The sequence below is a fragment of the Tetrahymena thermophila genome, assembly GCF_000189635.1.
Source record: "Tetrahymena thermophila SB210 genomic scaffold scf_8254548, whole genome shotgun sequence".
Classification (NCBI taxonomy): domain Eukaryota; phylum Ciliophora; class Oligohymenophorea; order Hymenostomatida; family Tetrahymenidae; genus Tetrahymena; species Tetrahymena thermophila.
Genome location: NW_002476319.1, coordinates 59,129 through 77,998, shown reverse-complemented (window position 1 = coordinate 77,998; position 18,870 = coordinate 59,129). Strand labels below are relative to the sequence as shown.

At 21.9% G+C, this 18,870-nt stretch overlaps 7 protein-coding genes across 7 annotated transcripts; 3 read left to right on the top strand and 4 right to left on the bottom strand. All coding sequences in view use genetic code 6, as the record gives it.

The window, feature by feature from the left end:
• Positions 1-570: 570 nt before the first annotated feature.
• Positions 571-2,734, bottom strand: TTHERM_00316090 (EF hand protein; the record flags this gene model as incomplete). Its single annotated transcript, XM_001021301.2, has 6 exons — positions 571-735; positions 803-979; positions 1,045-1,472; positions 1,555-2,123; positions 2,249-2,377; positions 2,463-2,734. 6 exons carry the CDS (start codon positions 2,732-2,734, stop codon positions 571-573), a joined length of 1,740 nt encoding a protein of 579 aa, XP_001021301.2.
• Positions 2,735-4,234: 1,500 nt separating this feature from the next.
• TTHERM_00316070 (SCAMP family protein) lies at positions 4,235-4,855 on the top strand (the record flags this gene model as incomplete). Its single annotated transcript, XM_001021299.1, has 1 exon — positions 4,235-4,855. The coding sequence occupies one exon, from the start codon at positions 4,235-4,237 to the stop codon at positions 4,853-4,855; it is 621 nt and encodes a 206-aa protein (XP_001021299.1).
• A 966-nt stretch (positions 4,856-5,821) lies between these two features.
• On the top strand, positions 5,822-6,356 carry TTHERM_00316060 (HIT zinc finger protein; the record flags this gene model as incomplete). Its single annotated transcript, XM_001021298.1, has 3 exons — positions 5,822-5,898; positions 5,958-6,115; positions 6,166-6,356. 3 exons carry the CDS (start codon positions 5,822-5,824, stop codon positions 6,354-6,356), a joined length of 426 nt encoding a protein of 141 aa, XP_001021298.1.
• Positions 6,357-6,675: 319 nt separating this feature from the next.
• Positions 6,676-10,705, bottom strand: TTHERM_00316050 (MIF4G domain protein; the record flags this gene model as incomplete). Its single annotated transcript, XM_001021297.2, has 9 exons — positions 9,545-10,705; positions 9,088-9,336; positions 8,599-9,013; positions 8,368-8,439; positions 8,111-8,296; positions 7,886-8,039; positions 7,529-7,815; positions 6,876-7,474; positions 6,676-6,777 (listed from the first exon to the last, which is right to left on the bottom strand). Exons 1-9 carry the CDS (start codon positions 10,649-10,651, stop codon positions 6,676-6,678), a joined length of 3,171 nt encoding a protein of 1,056 aa, XP_001021297.2. The 5' UTR covers positions 10,652-10,705.
• A 1,725-nt stretch (positions 10,706-12,430) lies between these two features.
• On the bottom strand, positions 12,431-13,153 carry TTHERM_00316040 (hypothetical protein; the record flags this gene model as incomplete). The annotated part of the gene is made up of 1 exon (XM_001021296.1): positions 12,431-13,153. One exon carries the CDS (start codon positions 13,151-13,153, stop codon positions 12,431-12,433), a length of 723 nt encoding a protein of 240 aa, XP_001021296.1.
• A 711-nt stretch (positions 13,154-13,864) lies between these two features.
• TTHERM_00316030 (hypothetical protein) lies at positions 13,865-15,941 on the top strand (the record flags this gene model as incomplete). The annotated part of the gene is made up of 6 exons (XM_001021295.2): positions 13,865-14,070; positions 14,171-14,375; positions 14,428-14,590; positions 14,656-14,682; positions 14,762-14,923; positions 14,977-15,941. The coding sequence occupies exons 1-6, from the start codon at positions 13,997-13,999 to the stop codon at positions 15,939-15,941; spliced, it is 1,596 nt and encodes a 531-aa protein (XP_001021295.2). The 5' UTR covers positions 13,865-13,996.
• A 349-nt stretch (positions 15,942-16,290) lies between these two features.
• On the bottom strand, positions 16,291-18,507 carry TTHERM_00316020 (hypothetical protein; the record flags this gene model as incomplete). The annotated part of the gene is made up of 8 exons (XM_001021294.2): positions 16,291-16,686; positions 17,077-17,231; positions 17,294-17,484; positions 17,539-17,624; positions 17,718-17,901; positions 17,966-18,026; positions 18,107-18,260; positions 18,340-18,507. The coding sequence occupies 8 exons, from the start codon at positions 18,505-18,507 to the stop codon at positions 16,291-16,293; spliced, it is 1,395 nt and encodes a 464-aa protein (XP_001021294.2).
• Positions 18,508-18,870: the final 363 nt, after the last annotated feature.

Here is an 18,870-nt window from a genome sequence, read left to right as displayed (position 1 = left end):
ATCAAAACCTTGTTAAATATCACTAAACAATTATATTTGTGTATTTTATTTTACTAACTAATTGATTATATTTTGACTAAAAATTTCTATTTATCTTCTAAGTAATTAATTAGATTTCATATTAAAAATTTACTTGTAAATAAAAGAATTTTTGATTAAGCTTATCAGATTATCTTAAAATATTTATATTTTACGAAATATCTTTGATCTATTTTTTTATCAAAAAGCATATTATTATAAATAATCTAATTTATTTTTTTTCTCTAATTTCAACAGCAGCAGTAGATTAAAAATTAAATTTATTTTTTTTAAATAAATCAAAAATTCTTTCTGATTTTTAGCATAAAGCTTTTAAAAAGAAATTATAGTAAATAAATGAATTTATTTAAAAGGTAAAACCAACCCTTGATAAAGTAAAAGCTAATTTACATGATATAAGTGTGAGTAAAGTTTATTATTTTATATAAATAATACAATCATTTAATATTAGATAGATAAAAGGGAAATAAATTTAATATAAAGTTGTATTTACAAAATGATTTTTCTTAAAGTAGTTTTTAGTATAATTAATCACTCATATAGTATCTCGTCTACAATATTTTATATTTGGATGAAATTTTATACTTAATGTTATTTTTAGCTATTATCTTATTATTTTTGGTTCAATATTTCAAATAGTTATTGTATATATTTTATGCTACAAACTAATCCGTTTTACTTCAATTATTTTTCTACCTAATTTTATAAAATTAATTTAACATACAATTAGTTATTTTTTTAATTATTAATTTAAATGATATACGTCTCTAGATGTTATTATTCCTTGATGTAATGGGGATATTTTACTTATTGTAGATATCAAATCTCTTTCTGTGAATTATGTGTTTTAAATACTTTAAGTAAATTAATATTTGTACATCTGGTTCTCTATTTCAGCAGAAAAGTAATCTCTTAAAAGAGTTTGGCTTGTGTAAGATAGCTTTATTTATGATTTTATTATAAATCTATTATCAAATATTAATTTTAACTAAGTAAATTAATTACATATTCATATTTTTATTCGGAGTATGAGTCAAATTTTTAGTATATGTTGTTAATTAATTGAGGGTTAGATGGACAGATGATATGAGTAAATTCAGAAAACGAAATTTATAGCATATCCTACTCAAGCCTAAATCTTCTGAATAAGACCATCAATTCTATGTTATTTGGAATTAGCCCAATATTATACATCCCTTCTGTAAAATCGTCTTATCCCAAAAAACCTCTTTAATGTTTATCAAATAAAGAAAAAATAACAGTTGCATCTATATCTGGCTATGATAGCAGCTGTACTTTTAATTAATCTATATGTGATATCCTTTTAGAGTATTCAACCAAAAATTTTAAAAATTGAGTTAAATCTTTATTGATGATTTTTTAATAATCTGTCTTTTTTTGGCATGCTCTATTTGAAGAAATGCATCTTTTTTCTAATTTATTTTTTTAATTGAAGTTTTTTAAATATTTGCTTTGCAAATTATAATTTATGTTTGATAAATTAAATGAAATTACTTGCATAAGAAAAGGTATCATTCAAGTGAATTTGATAAGACATTGACAAGTTATTAATTTAGCTATTTCCTGGCTTATTTAAAGAAATTATTCTTTTTCTTGAAGTGTTAGTGGTATTTAAAGAATCTGTTCTTTTTTCTTGATATTTATTGAATTAATTATTGTGAGAGTTTTATTCATATTTCAAAGAACTACCAGGACTTTCTCCTTATTGTGTTAATGAACGCTAATTTCTATTAGAAAATCTATTTTCAGATTTTAATTCATGTACAGATTGCTAATTGACAAGCATATCCTCAGCTATTTCGCTAGTAATTTAAAGCAAATTACAAAAATCCTTTTAAGTGATTACTCCATTTAAATTTAAATCAAATTTTTGCATGATAAATTATATTTAATCTTTATACAAAGTATAACCAAACTCTTAAAATATTTAGTAGAGTCCTTAAGCATTTATATATCCCATTTAATTAGCATCCAAAAACTAAAAAATTTATTCTAAATCTAATTTGAAGTCAAGCCATATCATTGATAGTTTGGTCAGTAATTTATGGTAAAACTATATTTGTCTATAATTTATTTAACGTTAAAAAATTAAAAATTAAATTTAAGAAATTTTAGATAATCAATCATGTATGTATGGACAAATAATATTCTGTTAAATTATATAAATTTAATAATAAATTCTCAATACTTTTTAATTATTAAGAACAATTTTTCTTCTAGTTTGATAGGTAGCTTTTTTATCACATTGTAGCCAGGTCGTTTGATGATATCTTGCTTTAATAGAGCAGATGATTAAGGAAGTAGAGCTCTTTCAAATCTTTTTGGATTAATTAAAAATAATAGTTTAACATTGAAAATATGAGAAATAAAAATAATGCTTCATAAATAATAATATTTATTACTCTTTTAAAGTAAGTTATTCGTCTCCATCGAAATCATAATGAGATACATATTTTAATGATGCATTACCATTACTATGATACCCATTTGAAGATAAAAAATCTTGTAAATCACAAGCTTTAATAAATCCTTTTTATTGTTAATCTATGCGCATAAAAGCAACTGCTATTGAGAAATTTTTTTGTTGAAAAGCTTCAAATTTAAGTATTTCAGTTTATTCTTCTTCATCGCCAATAAAGATAAGAAGATCTAATATGCGGTGAATAATGCTCATGTTAAATTTTATTTTATGGTTATATATCAAATATTTGTCTTTTTTAACTAATTAAGATATCAAAAAAATATCATAAATTTTAACAAAAATTTATTGGAAAAGATAAACAATTGATTAAATTAATTAAAAATTATAAAATCAAAGAAAGTCTTTTATCATTAATATTTCATGTTAGTATTAAAATTAAAAAAAAATATTTGGTCATAAATATTTAGAAAATGTTATTTAAAAATTAATTTCATTTAAATATTTATGGAAAATTAAAACAAAATTAAAGAGTAAAAATGAAAAATATTTATTGTCAAAAAAATGAAAAAAAAAAAAACTGTTCATAAATCTTTTTTTATTTTTTTAAGTAAGCTAGAATGTTTTTTAATAAATTTTTGCAAAAAATATAGTTTTTCTAAATGCTCAATTAATAATTTAATTTCTTTAATTTAATTCAAACTATTGGAACTGACTATCAAAATAAGATGAAGTTTCCAAATTAAAGTAAATATTAAAAGTTAAAATTAGTTTTGAAAAAGTAAGAATACAAAATATTACTAAAAATAAATTTAATTTGATTTGAAATTGTAACTCTTGTTGAATAATATTTACATAATGATAATATTTATAATGTTAATCATGAAAACAGTGTTATAATTTAAACATAATAAAAAGAATTTGTTATGAAAGGAAAGAACAAGCTTTGCTAGTTGCTCATAAAATTTTTTTAAAAATTGAAAAATATTTAATTATGTGATTTAATTTTACATTGAAGATTATTTAAAAGAATAAAAATGCTTTGAATTAAAAGGATAAAAGCAAAAATTAAATAAATAATAATATTAGCAAAATTAAAATGTGTGTTTTAAATATTACTAAAATTAATTACTAATTAATTATCTAAGAATTGGGCTATTTTATATTCCAAACATTAGTTAGTTATTTTTTTAAATTTTTCTATCAAAGATAATATCTAAGCAACGTCGTAAATGATTAATGAATGAATGAGCAAAATTACAAAATTGAGGATGAAAATTTTCTACAAAAGTGTTTAATAATATTATAATTTTATGGTATTTGAAAAAGATGTCTTAAATAGTACTAAAAATATACCAAAGGAAAATAATTAATAATATGTAGTCACTCCAAAAAAATTAATAAATAATAAATATTCATTTGATTTTCTTCTCAATGCATTTTACATTTCAGATAATAGTTAATTAAATTATTTGTAATCTATCAAGGAAAGCAAGCAAGCAAAAAAATTTAATCATTATTCATTCATTTTCTTTAAATATTCAAAAGAAATCAAAGAAAAGAAATTATACAAAATAAATAAAATAACAAACAATTTTTTAAAAAGAATCAAGTGCATTAATTCGTTCTTTGATTTATTTGGAATTAAGAAGCCTTGTGAGAGAATTAATAAAAAATTGAAAAATAAATTAATAATTTATCTTCGTAGAACATTAAGCTTTGCTATTTTTTCACTCTCGAACTATCATATTAACAATGGCAGAGAGTAAAAATTCACCTCAATTATCTAAAGAGAGTATCAAGCAGCTGTAAATAGACTGGGAGGACTTTAATTATCCTCCTTATCTAAATTTATTCCATTATAATATGAACGAAATAAAAGATGAATAAGAAAGAAAAGTTGTAAAATATATTAGTGCATCTTTCTATCTTTCTCTCTTCTCTCTTGCTATTAATTTTACTAATGCTATTGCGTGTACAATTGGAGGAGATGATACGGGAAGGATAATTATTTATTCTTTTTTTCACTTTACAATATTCTCTCCTATTTCTCTATACGTTTTCTATCATGGATACAAGTCAATTACATCTGACAAATCATAAATACAAAATTATCTGTGGGAACAGCTCTTCTGTGCCATTTGCTATTTTATTTTTTCAATCGTGAAAGGTGGAGCATTTGATGGTTTCATTAAGGCTAGCTATCTTTTCAACATAAACCTTAGGTTTTAGGCTATTCTTTCCCTTGCAGAATCTATAAGTTATCTATGCAATTCGATCTACTCATTGTATATAATATACTAAGTGAAGAAACTACAAAATTAGTAAGCTATCAATTAAGAAAAGTTTTAATCAAATAATGAGCTTCAAGTCTGAACTAGTAACAAACATTATTGCTTTGAGCAAAATAAAAATTATGTTTACTTTATTAACAAGTAAGCAATCAGTCAATCAATCAGTCTATCTTTATTTGAGGATAAGATAGCAAGTAACGTACAATAAAAATAACTATTATCTCCTTTCAATTAATTAGTAAAATAACTTTAACTAAATATACTATGCTATATAAAAACTAAAAGCATCAACTAACTCTCTAGATTTAATTTTATTAAACAAAACATTAAAATATTTATTTTTTAAAACATAATAAATACAAAATCTTAAAAAATGCAAAAAGAAAACAGTGTATTATAAGAACCAAATAAATTATTTCTTTTTGTAGACTTTAAATTTCTTCATAATATTTAAAAATGAAGAGAGAAGAAAAATACTTAGTTCTATTCCTTAGATTAAATGAAATAAGTTAAAATTTATTTTACTAAATATATTCCTAAAAAATTAATCATAAAATAACCTAAAATAAAAATTAATTATGAATAATAAGTTTATGTCGAAATATTTATTAAATATATTTATGCTAAAACAAAAAAAAATAGTTTTTGCATTTATTTGTTATCCTTTTATATAAATTATGTAGATTTATTGCTATTCAAATAGCTTATTATTTATTTTTACAAACATATTTCTTCTATGAATTTACTCAATCAAAATATTTTCAACTTTTATTAAGAGCTAAATATTTGAAATATTTATTTTGATTGCTTTCTGATGAAAATTAGTGGCTTAAATATCATTTTTAGACTGATAAAAATTGGAATGAGTGATGCTCTATTAGCAGATTTTTATTTATTACGAATATTTAATTAAAGTACAAAAATAGGCATCAAATAGCTCTATAATAATTATTAGCATATCAGAAATTAATCAAATTTAGTAAATTTAAATTAATAGCCAATAAATTTATATATTTAAATAGGAGTAATAAAAATAGAATTTAACAAAATGAAAGACTCTAAATTGTGTTTAGTATGTTCATAGAATAAATATAAGTATAAATGCCCTAAATGCAGTGTTTAATAGTAAAAATTTATTTATAATTTTGATAACTTATAAAATAGTAATCAAATTATTTAAAAAGTTGTGGTTTAGGTTGCTTCAAAACGCATAAATGTGAAGATTATAAACAGGAAAAGCAGTAAACTCAAATAATTAATCAAGAAACTGACCCAATACACAAATCAAATTATGTAGAGGATGAAGATTTAAGAGTTCCAAAGGCCAAATTAGAGCAATTAAGTAATATTTTGCATTTATTGACAATTTTTTTTAACAAACTTAAAAATTAGAAAGCAGCATAAAGATTAAAAAAATACTTCAGTCTTCCAAGCTGAGAGAAACACTATTAAAAATAGATGACGCTAGAAGTAGATTATGGGAACTAAATAACGAAATGAAAACTAATTAGCATTTCATGGAATTTACATAGTTATTATTAGGTGAAATGGACATGCTCAATAATAATAACGAATTTTTATGAAAAAAGGCAATAATTTAATAATCAATATTTCAATAAAAACAAATTATTATTTATCAAAATTAACAAATCATAAGCAAATTAAAAATAAATGAATAAACAAATATTTTAGTGTACTCAAGTGATTTATAAAGCATGTGTAAACTTCTACATAAAATTTACAATTTCAATTAATATTTGAAATATTTTATTTAATTAAAATAAAATTATAAATAAAAATAACTAACTATTTATTAAAATTATGAAATCATTTGCTTAGATTATAAATGATATGCCTGCTTTCTTACTCAAAAGAAAAGCTTTCAAAAAATTTTAAAAGTTTTCAGAAGAACTTTGAAATCTATTCCTAAATTTAATTTTCTGCTAATTTAGCATTTTGGTAGATATTTTTTATGGATACCTTTACAGGGTCTAAATTGTCACCCTAGATTTTTTTTAAATTAAAATTTTACTCAAAGTTCAAATTTAAAATAATAAATAAATGAAAAATTTAATAAATAAATAAATAATTTAATTAGTTACTCTTTCTTTGAGGGATTTGACTAATTCTCTAAAAAGTTCTTCAAAGAAATAAAGGATATCGTAATCGTCGTCTTCATCTCCGGTTAATGAGATTTATATTTTTTCAAGGTTAAATTAATCAGCAAAGTTATCCATGAGTGATTCAATAATTAATGAAAGACATTTATAAACATCGGGATAGTCACATGCTTCTTTTTGTGCAGTGCTAAAAACTTAATTTAGAATGGATATAACATCGTCAGGAGTGAAAAGTTTTTTCTTGATTAAACTGTTTAAGAAATTAGTTCTTTTCAAGTTTTATTCTTTCTTTTCAGTATAGGATAAGATGATAAGATAGGTTAATACTTTTTTCTTATCTTCAGATAATATTTCTTCAATATGCTTTTAAGATTATTCCAAGTCTTCCAAATTTTAGTAAATTTCCTTTACTCTAGATTCATAATCAATAAATTCTTTAGCAGCTGCTTTAGCTTATGGCTGAGGCTATGAAGGCATAATTCCGAATAATTCTTTATAGTTTTAATCGGTGTTCTTCTTCTAAGATTCTTATTCGTCTTCATCAACTTCATCAATTTCTGCACCTTCTTTTTTGTTTTAAGCTATTTTTACAAATTTTGATGTTATTTAAAAATCTTAATCGATAGTTTCTTTACTTAAATTTGCGTAACCCCTTCCCATTTATTTTTTGACAATAGGTTGGTTTATACTTCTTGGTTGACTATATGAATAATTTCCTTTAGTTTACTATGAAAATATTTGTACTTCTTCAGCTCTTTGTTGTAAGTCTTTTTCATGTTCTTCTTTTATTTCTTACTTTGTTTTAGGCTTCTCTTTTTAAAAAAGTCTTTCTTACCAATTTTTATCTCTTCTTTCTATTAAGTTCTAAATGAGAGCTTTGATGATAGGGGAAACATTTCCACAATTTTTATATGTTTCTAAGCTATTGAAAGTGATAAGAAAGAAAGTAAATAAGCAAATCAACATCAATTTTCATTAATAATATAATTTACATTGACATCATATCTTGGAAGCCTATTGCCTCAAATTTAGCAAAATAGTCTTTGCTTATTGTTTTGGTATCAGTAATTTATTTTTTAATTTCATCAATAATTATTCTTTATTCTACCTTAGAATCTTTCTTTAAATTATCTAAACTAGGTCCAGCTTTTATTTATAATAACAAAATTGAGTACAATGATCAAATATTAAATTATCCATAAATAAATAATAAATACTGATTTCGTAAAGTTCTATGATGCCTTAGATAAAATCATCGTAATGGACGTATTTTTCATCAGTTTCTTTAAGCTTTTCGATATCCTTATATGTAAAATGCTTTTGTAAGAACTCAGAAATAACAATCTTAATGACATGCTTATTGATAACATTAAGAATAAATAGCTCACCAATAAACTTAACCACTATAATTAAATTAATTTTAATCATAAATTTTGACAATTCTTCAATCAATCAATTAATTAAAAATATTTACATAAAATAATTCTTTTTTTTCTTTGGGTATGGAAATCTTTTCTTTCTTCTTCTGTCATATCTACAAGCTTTTCTGTATATTTTAAATATTTTTATTATTTATTTGAATAAAACCTTGAACATTTAATATCATTAATTTATTTCATTTCACAATAATAAAATAAACGAATTTCATTTTTTATCTTTTATTTGAATAGTTAGGAATAATGAAAGATATTCTAATAAAAATTACTCTTAGATTGAAGAACTTAAGTGATATTCTCAAATTTACTTTAAATGAGATTAAGGAAATTATTTCTAAACACATTGTCTTGTGTATCGGGATTCTTTTTATCTTTGCTGTCGATATTTTTCTTGAGCTCATCATTCAAATACTTACAAAGTTGACCATACAAAGCAGTGTATTTCATTTCAGTTATAGCTTTTTCCATGATTTTTGCAATAACTTCTTTACAAATAGTGCTGGAGTTTTCTAAACATGGATTGTTGTCTTATGCATACTTAAAAAATTCAGCTTTTACTTTTTCTATATTGTCGTATGTTAAAATGTTAGTAAGTCTTTTGATATCTTTTAATTTCTGTTACTCCTCATTAACTTGGTTTTGTTGTTTCAACCAATCACGTTCAGCAGATTATTTAAGAGCTAACTGTTGATTAAATTTATTATTTATTGAACTAAATCACTATTATGAACTAAATAAAACTTCAAGTAATTATATACCTCATCAGGATCTATTTCTCTGCGAGAGATAGCACTATTATTATTCATAGGGAATGCCTAATTCGATCTAATAGATGAAGAAGTGCTTTATTCAGATTTTCTAATATTAGTTGGAACATTTGATGTTCTTTCATTCTTCGTAGAATTCTCAATAGCTATTTTTCTTTCTTCAAATAATTCTACTGCACTTTTAAGCTCATCATCCACCTCCTGTTCATATGTTATCTCAATAGTTTTATTACATATTGCCTGTATTAATAAATAAATAAATATAATAATTTAATTAGATATTATATTTTTAATTCCTTAATAATGCATTTATTTATCTATAGAATTATCTAATTATTTATTTATATTGAGTTGTTTAGTTATTTATTTACTATCGATCTATCTATGATTAAATTGCTAGAATATTTTTAAATTTGAAAAACAAGATAGATAAATATTAAAAGTGTACATTTAGGTAATATGAGATTTTTTCAAAGGTTGGTCTCTTTCTTTCCTCTAGTAACTTTGCTTGCCTTTCTCTTTCTTGATCTTCTAAAATTTTTCTTTATTCTGCTAAGCGTTTTTCTTCTTCTAATCGCTCAAGCCTTTTTTGCTCTTATATTCTTTCTTCTTCTAATTTTCTTTATCTTTCATCTTCCTCTTCTTTCAGTCTTAACTTTTCTTCCTCTTCTCTTCTCAACCTTTCTTTTTCTTCTTGTTCTTCTTATTTTTTTAAGTTTTCAGCCTCATAATCTCTTTGATATTGTTTCTATATTTCCTCTTCTACTTAATCATTTTAAATTTCTTAACTTTCATAGTTGTTGAAGTTACCAACTTGCTTATTTTATTGAATATTTTGTTTATATCCTTAGTTAGGCCTACTTTATTCTTATTTATAATTATGTTAGTATGCACCATAAGTTGAATTATGTGGTTGCTAAATATTATTCTTTTACATAGGATGTTAAGGTTTCTAATTATCAGCTGTTGGTTATACTAATTGTCCAAGTTAATAAAAAAGATCAGGTTACTAGTATTAAAATACTTGTTGCTAATTTTTTAGAGTTTAAGGAGTATTTTAAGGTGTAGCAGCATTGGTTTGAGTTGTAAGATATGTTTACTATTACATCTTTTACTTATATGCTATTTTATTGTTTTAATTTGGAAACTATGGTTGTATCGGTTAATTATGTTAAGGATAACCAAATTAGGGTTAAATGAAAGGTTAATTTGGAAAGTTTGGGTGCTATGTTTAGATAAATGGTGGTGTTTATTAAAATTATTAAATATTTCCATTATTTAAATTCAAAGGGTATAAATTAGCTGGTCTATTTGCATTATTAATATCCATATTGTTATTATTATAAGGAGTTCCATTGTTAATAATTACATTTTATTGAGGAGGTTAAGCATTATTGTTGGTGCTATTTTACTATTCAAACTAACCATTTGCATCTGGTTTTAACTTCAGTGCTTTTTTTGGTTTTTTCTCTAAAGGAGCACTAGAAACTACCCCAACTATTGGTTATTGTTGATCTTTCTACGGTTAAGTCGACACTATTTAGCTTTTTTACATATTGGTATTTTTTACTTTTTACAATTTAAAATGTTTAATTAATTAATTTAATTAATTTTTTGATTTTCAAAGGTAGACGAATTTGCATTATATATATATTTATTTATTAATTGATTTTGCACAATATTTTCCTATTTACTTAAGAGAAAAAATCTTTCTTCTTCTATCATAATTTTTAAACTTTATTTGATATTATTAATAAATTATTTCCAACCTATTTTACTTTTTAACAATTTCATTTTTAATGTTGAAATAAAAATAGGATTTTTTTCAAATATAAAAATTAAAAAAAAATCAATAAATAAATAAAATAATTTAAACAGACTAATAAATGTTTGCTATTTTCTGCTTTAAAATTACTGACATGTAATAATTTTTCAAATTATTCATCTCACTTTTTAGAAATATTTTACTTAAATTTTTTTAGTTTTTGTAAAATTTCTTTTTTCCATTCATAAAAATTTCATAAAAAATTAAGGAAATATTATTAAATAATAAAATAATTTTACTTTATTTCTTATTTTTGTGGAATTTAAAGAGGAGAATATTGATGAAATTAATTAAAGTATAATTATTTATTTGGATACGAAAAGTGGGAAAGAAAAATATTTTTTTTTACAAATAAACTATTTTAATATTTTATAATTGTTTAAAAATGTAAGAAAATGTCTTTTTTGTTTATTGTTTTATAGATAAATTATTTAAATATTATAAAAATATGTAGAATCCATTTTATAAGCTTTCTTTAAAGTTATTGATTATCTTAAACAAATTTGCAAAAAAAAATTAAAAAATGGCTGTTTATAAAAATAATTTAATATCGATCTATTTTATTTTTAAAATTAATTCATGTTTTTATTCAATTTTTAAAAAAATATATTCAACAATAACACTTTCAGTTTAATTTTTTAGTTTTTAATTTATTTTTAAACAAAAAAATAATTATCTTTAAAATGAGAAACTTTTTGTTTTATTATAATTTCTAATAATTCATTTTTAATTGGCTATAATCTTATAACAACTTGGTGGATTTAAAAGTGAAAAACATATTTTTAAATACATTTTTTATGACACTTATTGAATTGAGAAAAAAATATGCTTACTTTTTTGTCAATAATAAAAATTTAACTCAACAATTTTTGGCTCAAACTGATTCTTAATTGATTAGGATCTGTATCATTAATTTTTTAAAATGCTAAACTTTCATTCAAATTATAATCAAAATTATAAAATTAAATTGTAAACTATTTGCCGATTTGTTTTACCATAAAATCTCGTTTGTTTTTTTTTCTTAGATTTTAAGGTGGGGTAAAAAAATCATATTTGTATTCTAAACATTAATTATTTTTATTTACCAGCAAATATCTGTTCTGGACCTGCAATTATGAAACATCAAACTATATGTTATAATTAATAAAGAAGAATTTTTGTAAGACTTTAGAAGAATAAGGTTAGTATTTTAATTTAATTTATTAAATATCAATAATTTTTAACGGGAAAAAGTGCATTAATTCATAATCAAGGGAAGTAATTAATTAGTAAAATATGTTTTTTATAATATATTTTATATTTATTTAATTATGATTGTTTGATTTTTTGATAGAATTTTAACTCATATTTGTTGTAAAGTTGATTTAGTAAAACAATTGCTTATCATTGATTCTTTCAACCTTAGTTTAAACTATTATTAAAAGAATTTTAATTAGCATAAAAATACAACAAATAAAATTGGTTATGAAACAAATAAAATAAATAATTAAAGCATTTTATGCATGCTGTTCATTTCTTTTGTTATGATTCAAATACTTCTCTAAAAAGAGGATCTGATGATAATGAATATTTTTAAATTATTTAATCTAGTCTTTTTTCAAATGGTGCAGCTAATAAATATTTATCAATAGTACTTGACATTACTGATGGAAAGAATAAGTATTTAGCTAAGAATCCAATAAAAGTAAATTTATAAGTAATTCCCCAAGGAATATTGGAGTGTTTGAGATATTTTGTCATATAGTAGGAAACTAGTGATATTGAAAGCCATGTAGTGAGATATCCAGTATTTCTAGATTTGAGTAATCTATCAGAGGTATCTATGTCGCTGATTTCGAATTTATTGCTAGTTTTTGGGTGATGTGAGAAGTAATAAAACGATGCATATTTATCATTTAAAAAGTTTTCAAATTTCAATTCTTTTGGGAATAAAATTTTAGTTTCATTAAAGAATTTGCTTTGCTAGCTGTTGATAGCATTAGGAGGTAGTGCTTAAGTTGCTCCCGTTTATTGCTAAGTAAAATTCTACAATTATTTCTATTCTTCAAATTCTTTTATTTCATTTAAAAGAGTCTATCCACTTTATTATCTCTAGCTTTTAAACCAATCATCGATATATTTATCCTTTTATACATTTTGCTCATCAGGAGCTCTATAAGTAGTATTATAGCTTTTTGCATTTAATCTTCTTTCGAACTCTTCGTCACTTATTCTACTATCTTGTGAACTCATCTTCTTTATGTTATAATAGACTTATTTCCACTAATTAAATTGTTGGTCTAACTAAATTTTTTTATTTAAAATCTTATAAATTATTTAATTATTTATTTGATTAGTTGTTTCTATTTTCTAAAAGAGCTTTCTTGATTGTTCTTCTTACAATAAATAAATATATTTATTTATTTATTGAATTATATAGATATCAAATACAAATAAATATAAATAGATACATAAATATCTTTGTTTTTTCTATTTCCAAATCAATTCATGAAATTTACAGTGATCAGTAATTCAAAACCTGTTTATCAGTATAGTATACTAATTATATTATTAATATCTCTATCATCATATAAATCTAAATTTGTTTATTCATTAATATAAATATATTAAATATACTTTTCCTTTTAATTTGCTATTTAAAAATCTATCACAATGTTTATTTAGTATGAATATTTAACATTAAAATAAAAAAACTCATTTTTTATTTTCATAAAAAATAATTTTTTGCTTAATTTAATTTGAAAATTTATTTTAAAACTAGGTTAAAGTTACAAATTATTATTGGTATAATAAGTTTAAACAAGCTAATTATTAGATAAAACAAAAAAGCCAATAAGAAAAGTGATGGTGCTGAGAAAAGATTTTAAAACTAACTAATATTATACACACTCAATTATCAAGATTTATATTAACTAACTTGTTAATAATTTCCAGCTTAATAGAAAAACTAATTTTCAAAACAAAAAAAAAAACAATCTATCTATCTTTCTATCAATTTATCAATTAATTAATCATAAGCAAGAATTTTGGATTAAGTAAACAGACAGTTTAATTAATAAATAAATATATATAAAAATGTCTTAAGATTTATTCAAATAAAAGTTACGTCCTCTTTCTCATAATGTTTACTCACATAATTCAGATACAAGGTAATATAAGAAATAATTTTTTAGCTCTTTTAGATAAAACAAAAAATTAATAAGTAATTTTTATTTTAAAATAAAATATTTTTTTAATTATTCTTATTAGATCTTCAACTGCTAACCCTTAAAAGAATAAGTAGGGAACAATTTACAAGGGGAACTTTTTATCTAAGGCACTATCACCTTTGAATTAAGAAGCGATGCTCTTTTAGCAAATATTTCAGTAAAGAGCGAGGCCAATTACTACTGGAGGACTGCAATATCCTCAAACAACAACAAGCACTTCTAATTAATTTATTGTTAAAAATCAAGTAAGTGAATTTGTATTGATTTAAAATGTAACAATTTCTTTCGTCAAAACAGCTTAAACCTAGAACAGCTACTTATAACGTAACATAAAAAGCTAATTAGCATACTTAAATAGGAAGACCAACAACTACAAATTCAGCAAAGCATCAAGAAAGAAATTTTTTAGATTTTAATTTAGTTGAATCTGAAGTATATCCTGGAATATATTATGCCAAAAGTATGTATTTTAATCAAATTAAGTGTAGATAAAAATGGTATTTACTTATTTTGTAATATAAATAGCATCATTGAGAAATTTGCTGAAAGAAAGTAATAATTTTACTTGATTTTGTTTAATATATTTTAAGTATTAAAACTATTTACTTACAATTTTTTAAAAAAAAACCAGTTAAATTTCCAAAGTAAATTAAAGCGCTTCCTCCTGATGACTATCGTTTGAATCTCATTTATTAAATTATATAAAAGCTTTTTCATGAGTTAAATTTCTTTTTGTTTAACATCTTGATTTGTTAGCATGAAATTACATAAAATTATCTTATCTTCTTTTCTGGTAAATAGAATTTTTAATATTTAGATCTTAAACAATATCACTTTTAATAAAAGACTCGGAAAGTGTTCCTTTTAGTAAATGCTGTAATTCTCCTGTTTATGTAGAATTGTATGAGAGTGGTACGGGAAGAATTATGTGTAATGATTAGATGTGCTAAATGTAGTTATTAACTGAATTCATAATTAACTTCGAAGAAGGATAAAATTTGTGGAAAGAAAACTTAGTTTTTAACACGAACCCAAATTAAGACAATGAAGTTAGAAGACAAGTTTCTAAGCTAATAACGACTGGATTTTTTAAACATAAATCGATTGTGAAAGAAGTTAAAAAGCTCTAGAAACCTACATAGTACAAATAAAAAAATACTAACGACTTTTATCCTCTTTAAGCTAACAGCCAAGAAAATTTTTAATCAACTCAAAATTAATATTTTTAAAATCCTTTTTTGACAGCTTAAGAAGAAGGATACTAAGCTTATTATGGATAAAAATAACCAGGTTTTAATCAGTTTAATGCTCCTCCCGAGTTTTAAGATTTATAATTTTAGAGTAGTGATAACTTTTAAGATATTTAGTAGAACAAACATAAATTTAATTTAAAGAGTAATATACCGATATAAAATATAGATAATGATGATCAATAAATGCCATTAACTAGATTGAAAATAAACTAAGGTGAATTAATTGTGATGAATTAAAAAATAACTAATGGATTGGTGCAGAACAGCTAAATTTTCAATAAAGAATTTAAAAGCAATAATAAATTCCAGATAAATCAAACTTAAACAAAATGGAGACCTCAGTCTTTTTCGAATGCAGAAAGTGAATTTTAATTAAGATTGCCTAATAATGCTCCAAGCATCCGTTTAAAAAGTGGGTTTAACAAAGAAAAAAGAAATAAAAGCACAAATCATAAATAATTTTTAGAACAAATCGATAAGCATCAGTAAAGTAAATAGAACGAAGAAGAGAAAACATTACTTGATATCAAAAATATGATAAATGATATTCTTTCTTGATTTAATGAATTTTATTTATTCTATCTTGATAATAATATAAAGCTAAAATCCCTAAATGTAAATCAAAATTAGAAGTAGTTAAAAATAATTATAAAAATATTAAATTGATTGATTAAGTAAATAAGAGAACATCTAATAAGTTAATCTTACATTTATTTATTTAACATACTTTTAATACAATTTTTGTAAAATATAATTAAAATTAAATTGTTTAAATAGTTTAATTCTATTTGTTTATATTATCTTGTTTGTTAAATTATTTTTCTTAAAATGATTTGGTTTCACTTGTAGTTTGTTTTATACTTTTATTCATTAATTTATTGATCTGATATTTTATTATTCAATTCAATCAGACTTGTTTAAAAAACTCTTCTTCTGAGAATATGTATTATAAGTTTATATCGTAAGCACTAATATAAGAAGCTGCTTAATCATATTTTTCTTTATCATTAAAACAAACAATTCTTTTTAGTTTAATTTATGTTAATAAATCTCTATCATTAGTGTATATATCCAAAATCAGCTTTTTAAGTTTCTTTAAAAATAATATTTGCTAGTTATATTCTTCTACATTCTTCGCTTAAGGAATTTTTATATCTTTTATTTCAAATTGTTTTATTATTTCTTTTGTAAGCTTATCAACTTTATTGGCTAAGTAATCTATTTCTTAACGAGCTTAAATTATAGAAGGTGCATACTCTTCATATTTCTTAGCAATATCATCAGGATTGAAATTAAATGGAATCTAATTTTAATTTAAAACAAATAAATTAATTAATGTATTAAGTAATAAAATTTTAACTTTAATTCAATAATAATTTTTTTTGAGGAATCAAATTTATTTTAAGGTTCTCAAATAAAAAAATTTAATTCTTAAATTTCAATAATATAAAAATATTTTATTTTATTTTGCAATATAATTTATTAAACAAGTATCTACTTATCTAATTCAGAAATATTTAAGCTTTTAAAATCTTTAAAAGTAATTAAAATTTTATTAATGAAGATTAAATTATAAAAAATATTTAATTATTTTAATATTTATCAAAAATTATTATTTATTGCTGTGCTTTTGTTTAAAATTAGATGAAAATGCTAAAAGAAATTATTTATTTTAATTTTGAGAAAAATTTACTGAAAAAAATCCAGGCATGTCACTGCCACTGTATTTTCTGGTGACATAGAGACATATTTAAGGAGACTAGTTTTCCATATGATGGAATACTTCTTTAATTTTTTAAAATTTCTTAGTTTGCATCTAGACTTCATCTTGTATTAAAGTAGACATGACTTTAAAATAAAAAACATTGAATTAATTTAAATTTTATTAAAAGTATAGATTAATTTTTTACATTAATCTATTTCTTATTTGTTAAGTGTTTCATCTATAAATATTAATCTAGGATCTATAAGATCAGAAAATAACTGTTCTGTGTTGATCAAATACCCAGTATCATCTGCCAAGATCTTAGCCCAGAGTAGAGGTTTTTGAGATGGTTTGTCCATATCATACATTTCTTCTCTAATTCTTTCTATTGTTTTCCTAGATAAATTAGCTCATATAAATATTTTGAAATTCGATTTAATGTTTTTTTACAAGTAATTATATTCATTTATGTGTTAAAATATGAGGCTTCCTAGTTTGCCTTAATATAATTTTTTTTCCATTGATTCTATGAAAGTCTAAATTTAATATTAAAAAAAGATAGGTAGAATCATTAATTAATAAAGATAATCTTTTAATTTATAAATTAAGTAGTGGTTAAAAATTATTACTTCATGTTTCTTCATTGGCCCCATTGTTTGTTAATATCTTTAAAATACACTCTCTTCATCTTCTCCTTCATTTACGAAATTCTAGGCATCAGAGGAATCTTTTTGATTTTTTAATTGATCAGCTAAGAAAGGATTTGTTTTAATTCTGACTTCTTTGAGTTCATTCAGCAAGATAGCAATAGTCCTAATTAAGTGTTTTTAAATGAGTTGCTATTAAATTTATTTTAATTAGCTAATAATAAATTTACTAATCCATATGAAGCTGTAGAGTTTCTTAAGTTACGTTTGGATTTAAATCATTCAACCTAACTAGAATTATTTTATAAATAAAGGATATAATAACGTATTTATTTATTTGTTTCTAGAATATAATCATATCTTATTTATACCTTCTATTTATAGGTACTTTTTAGCTTTTTTATTGACTTTATCAGGCACATAAAATACCAATTTTTGTTATTAAGCGCCCTGATTTTATGATAGAGAATCAAGGTATTAATTTAACTATCTCAATGATCTGCCATTCTCTTCTTTAATTTTTTCCTTTTAATTAGTAAAAATTCATAATTAATGATAAGTTTTCAGTTAAAGCACAAAAACTTCTTTTTGAAAAGTAATTTACAGGAGCATTGCCTAAGACATCTGGATGTACATTTTTATAAAACTCACCTAACTTTGAACGCGATTTAAAACTTGAAGATAAAGAAAATTAGCAAGCAATTTTCTAATATAAACTATTTTGTATTCTATTCAACTATAATATTTAATTTGTGAACTTTAAAGCAAACATTAATCACTAACAAATCTTTTTTTTTTTTTAAGTTTTTTAAATTAAAATTGCAAAATATTGTGCTCAAAGAACATTTCAGAATACATTCAAAAATAATTAATACTTATAGATCTTTAATTAGATTTGATTGTAGGATTATCTTAAATAAATAAATCACTGATTAAAATTAATTCTTATTATAAAAACTAACTATTTTAATTTTTTTTAAAAAAGTAGACAAAAAACAACTTAATATTATGAAAGGATTTTTATTAAATTTTAAAGATGACAAAGATCACTCACTTTGTTGATCTCATTTATTTATTTATTAAATCAAGACATTAGTTATGTTTTGCTTACAAAAATATATATAATTTTTTAATG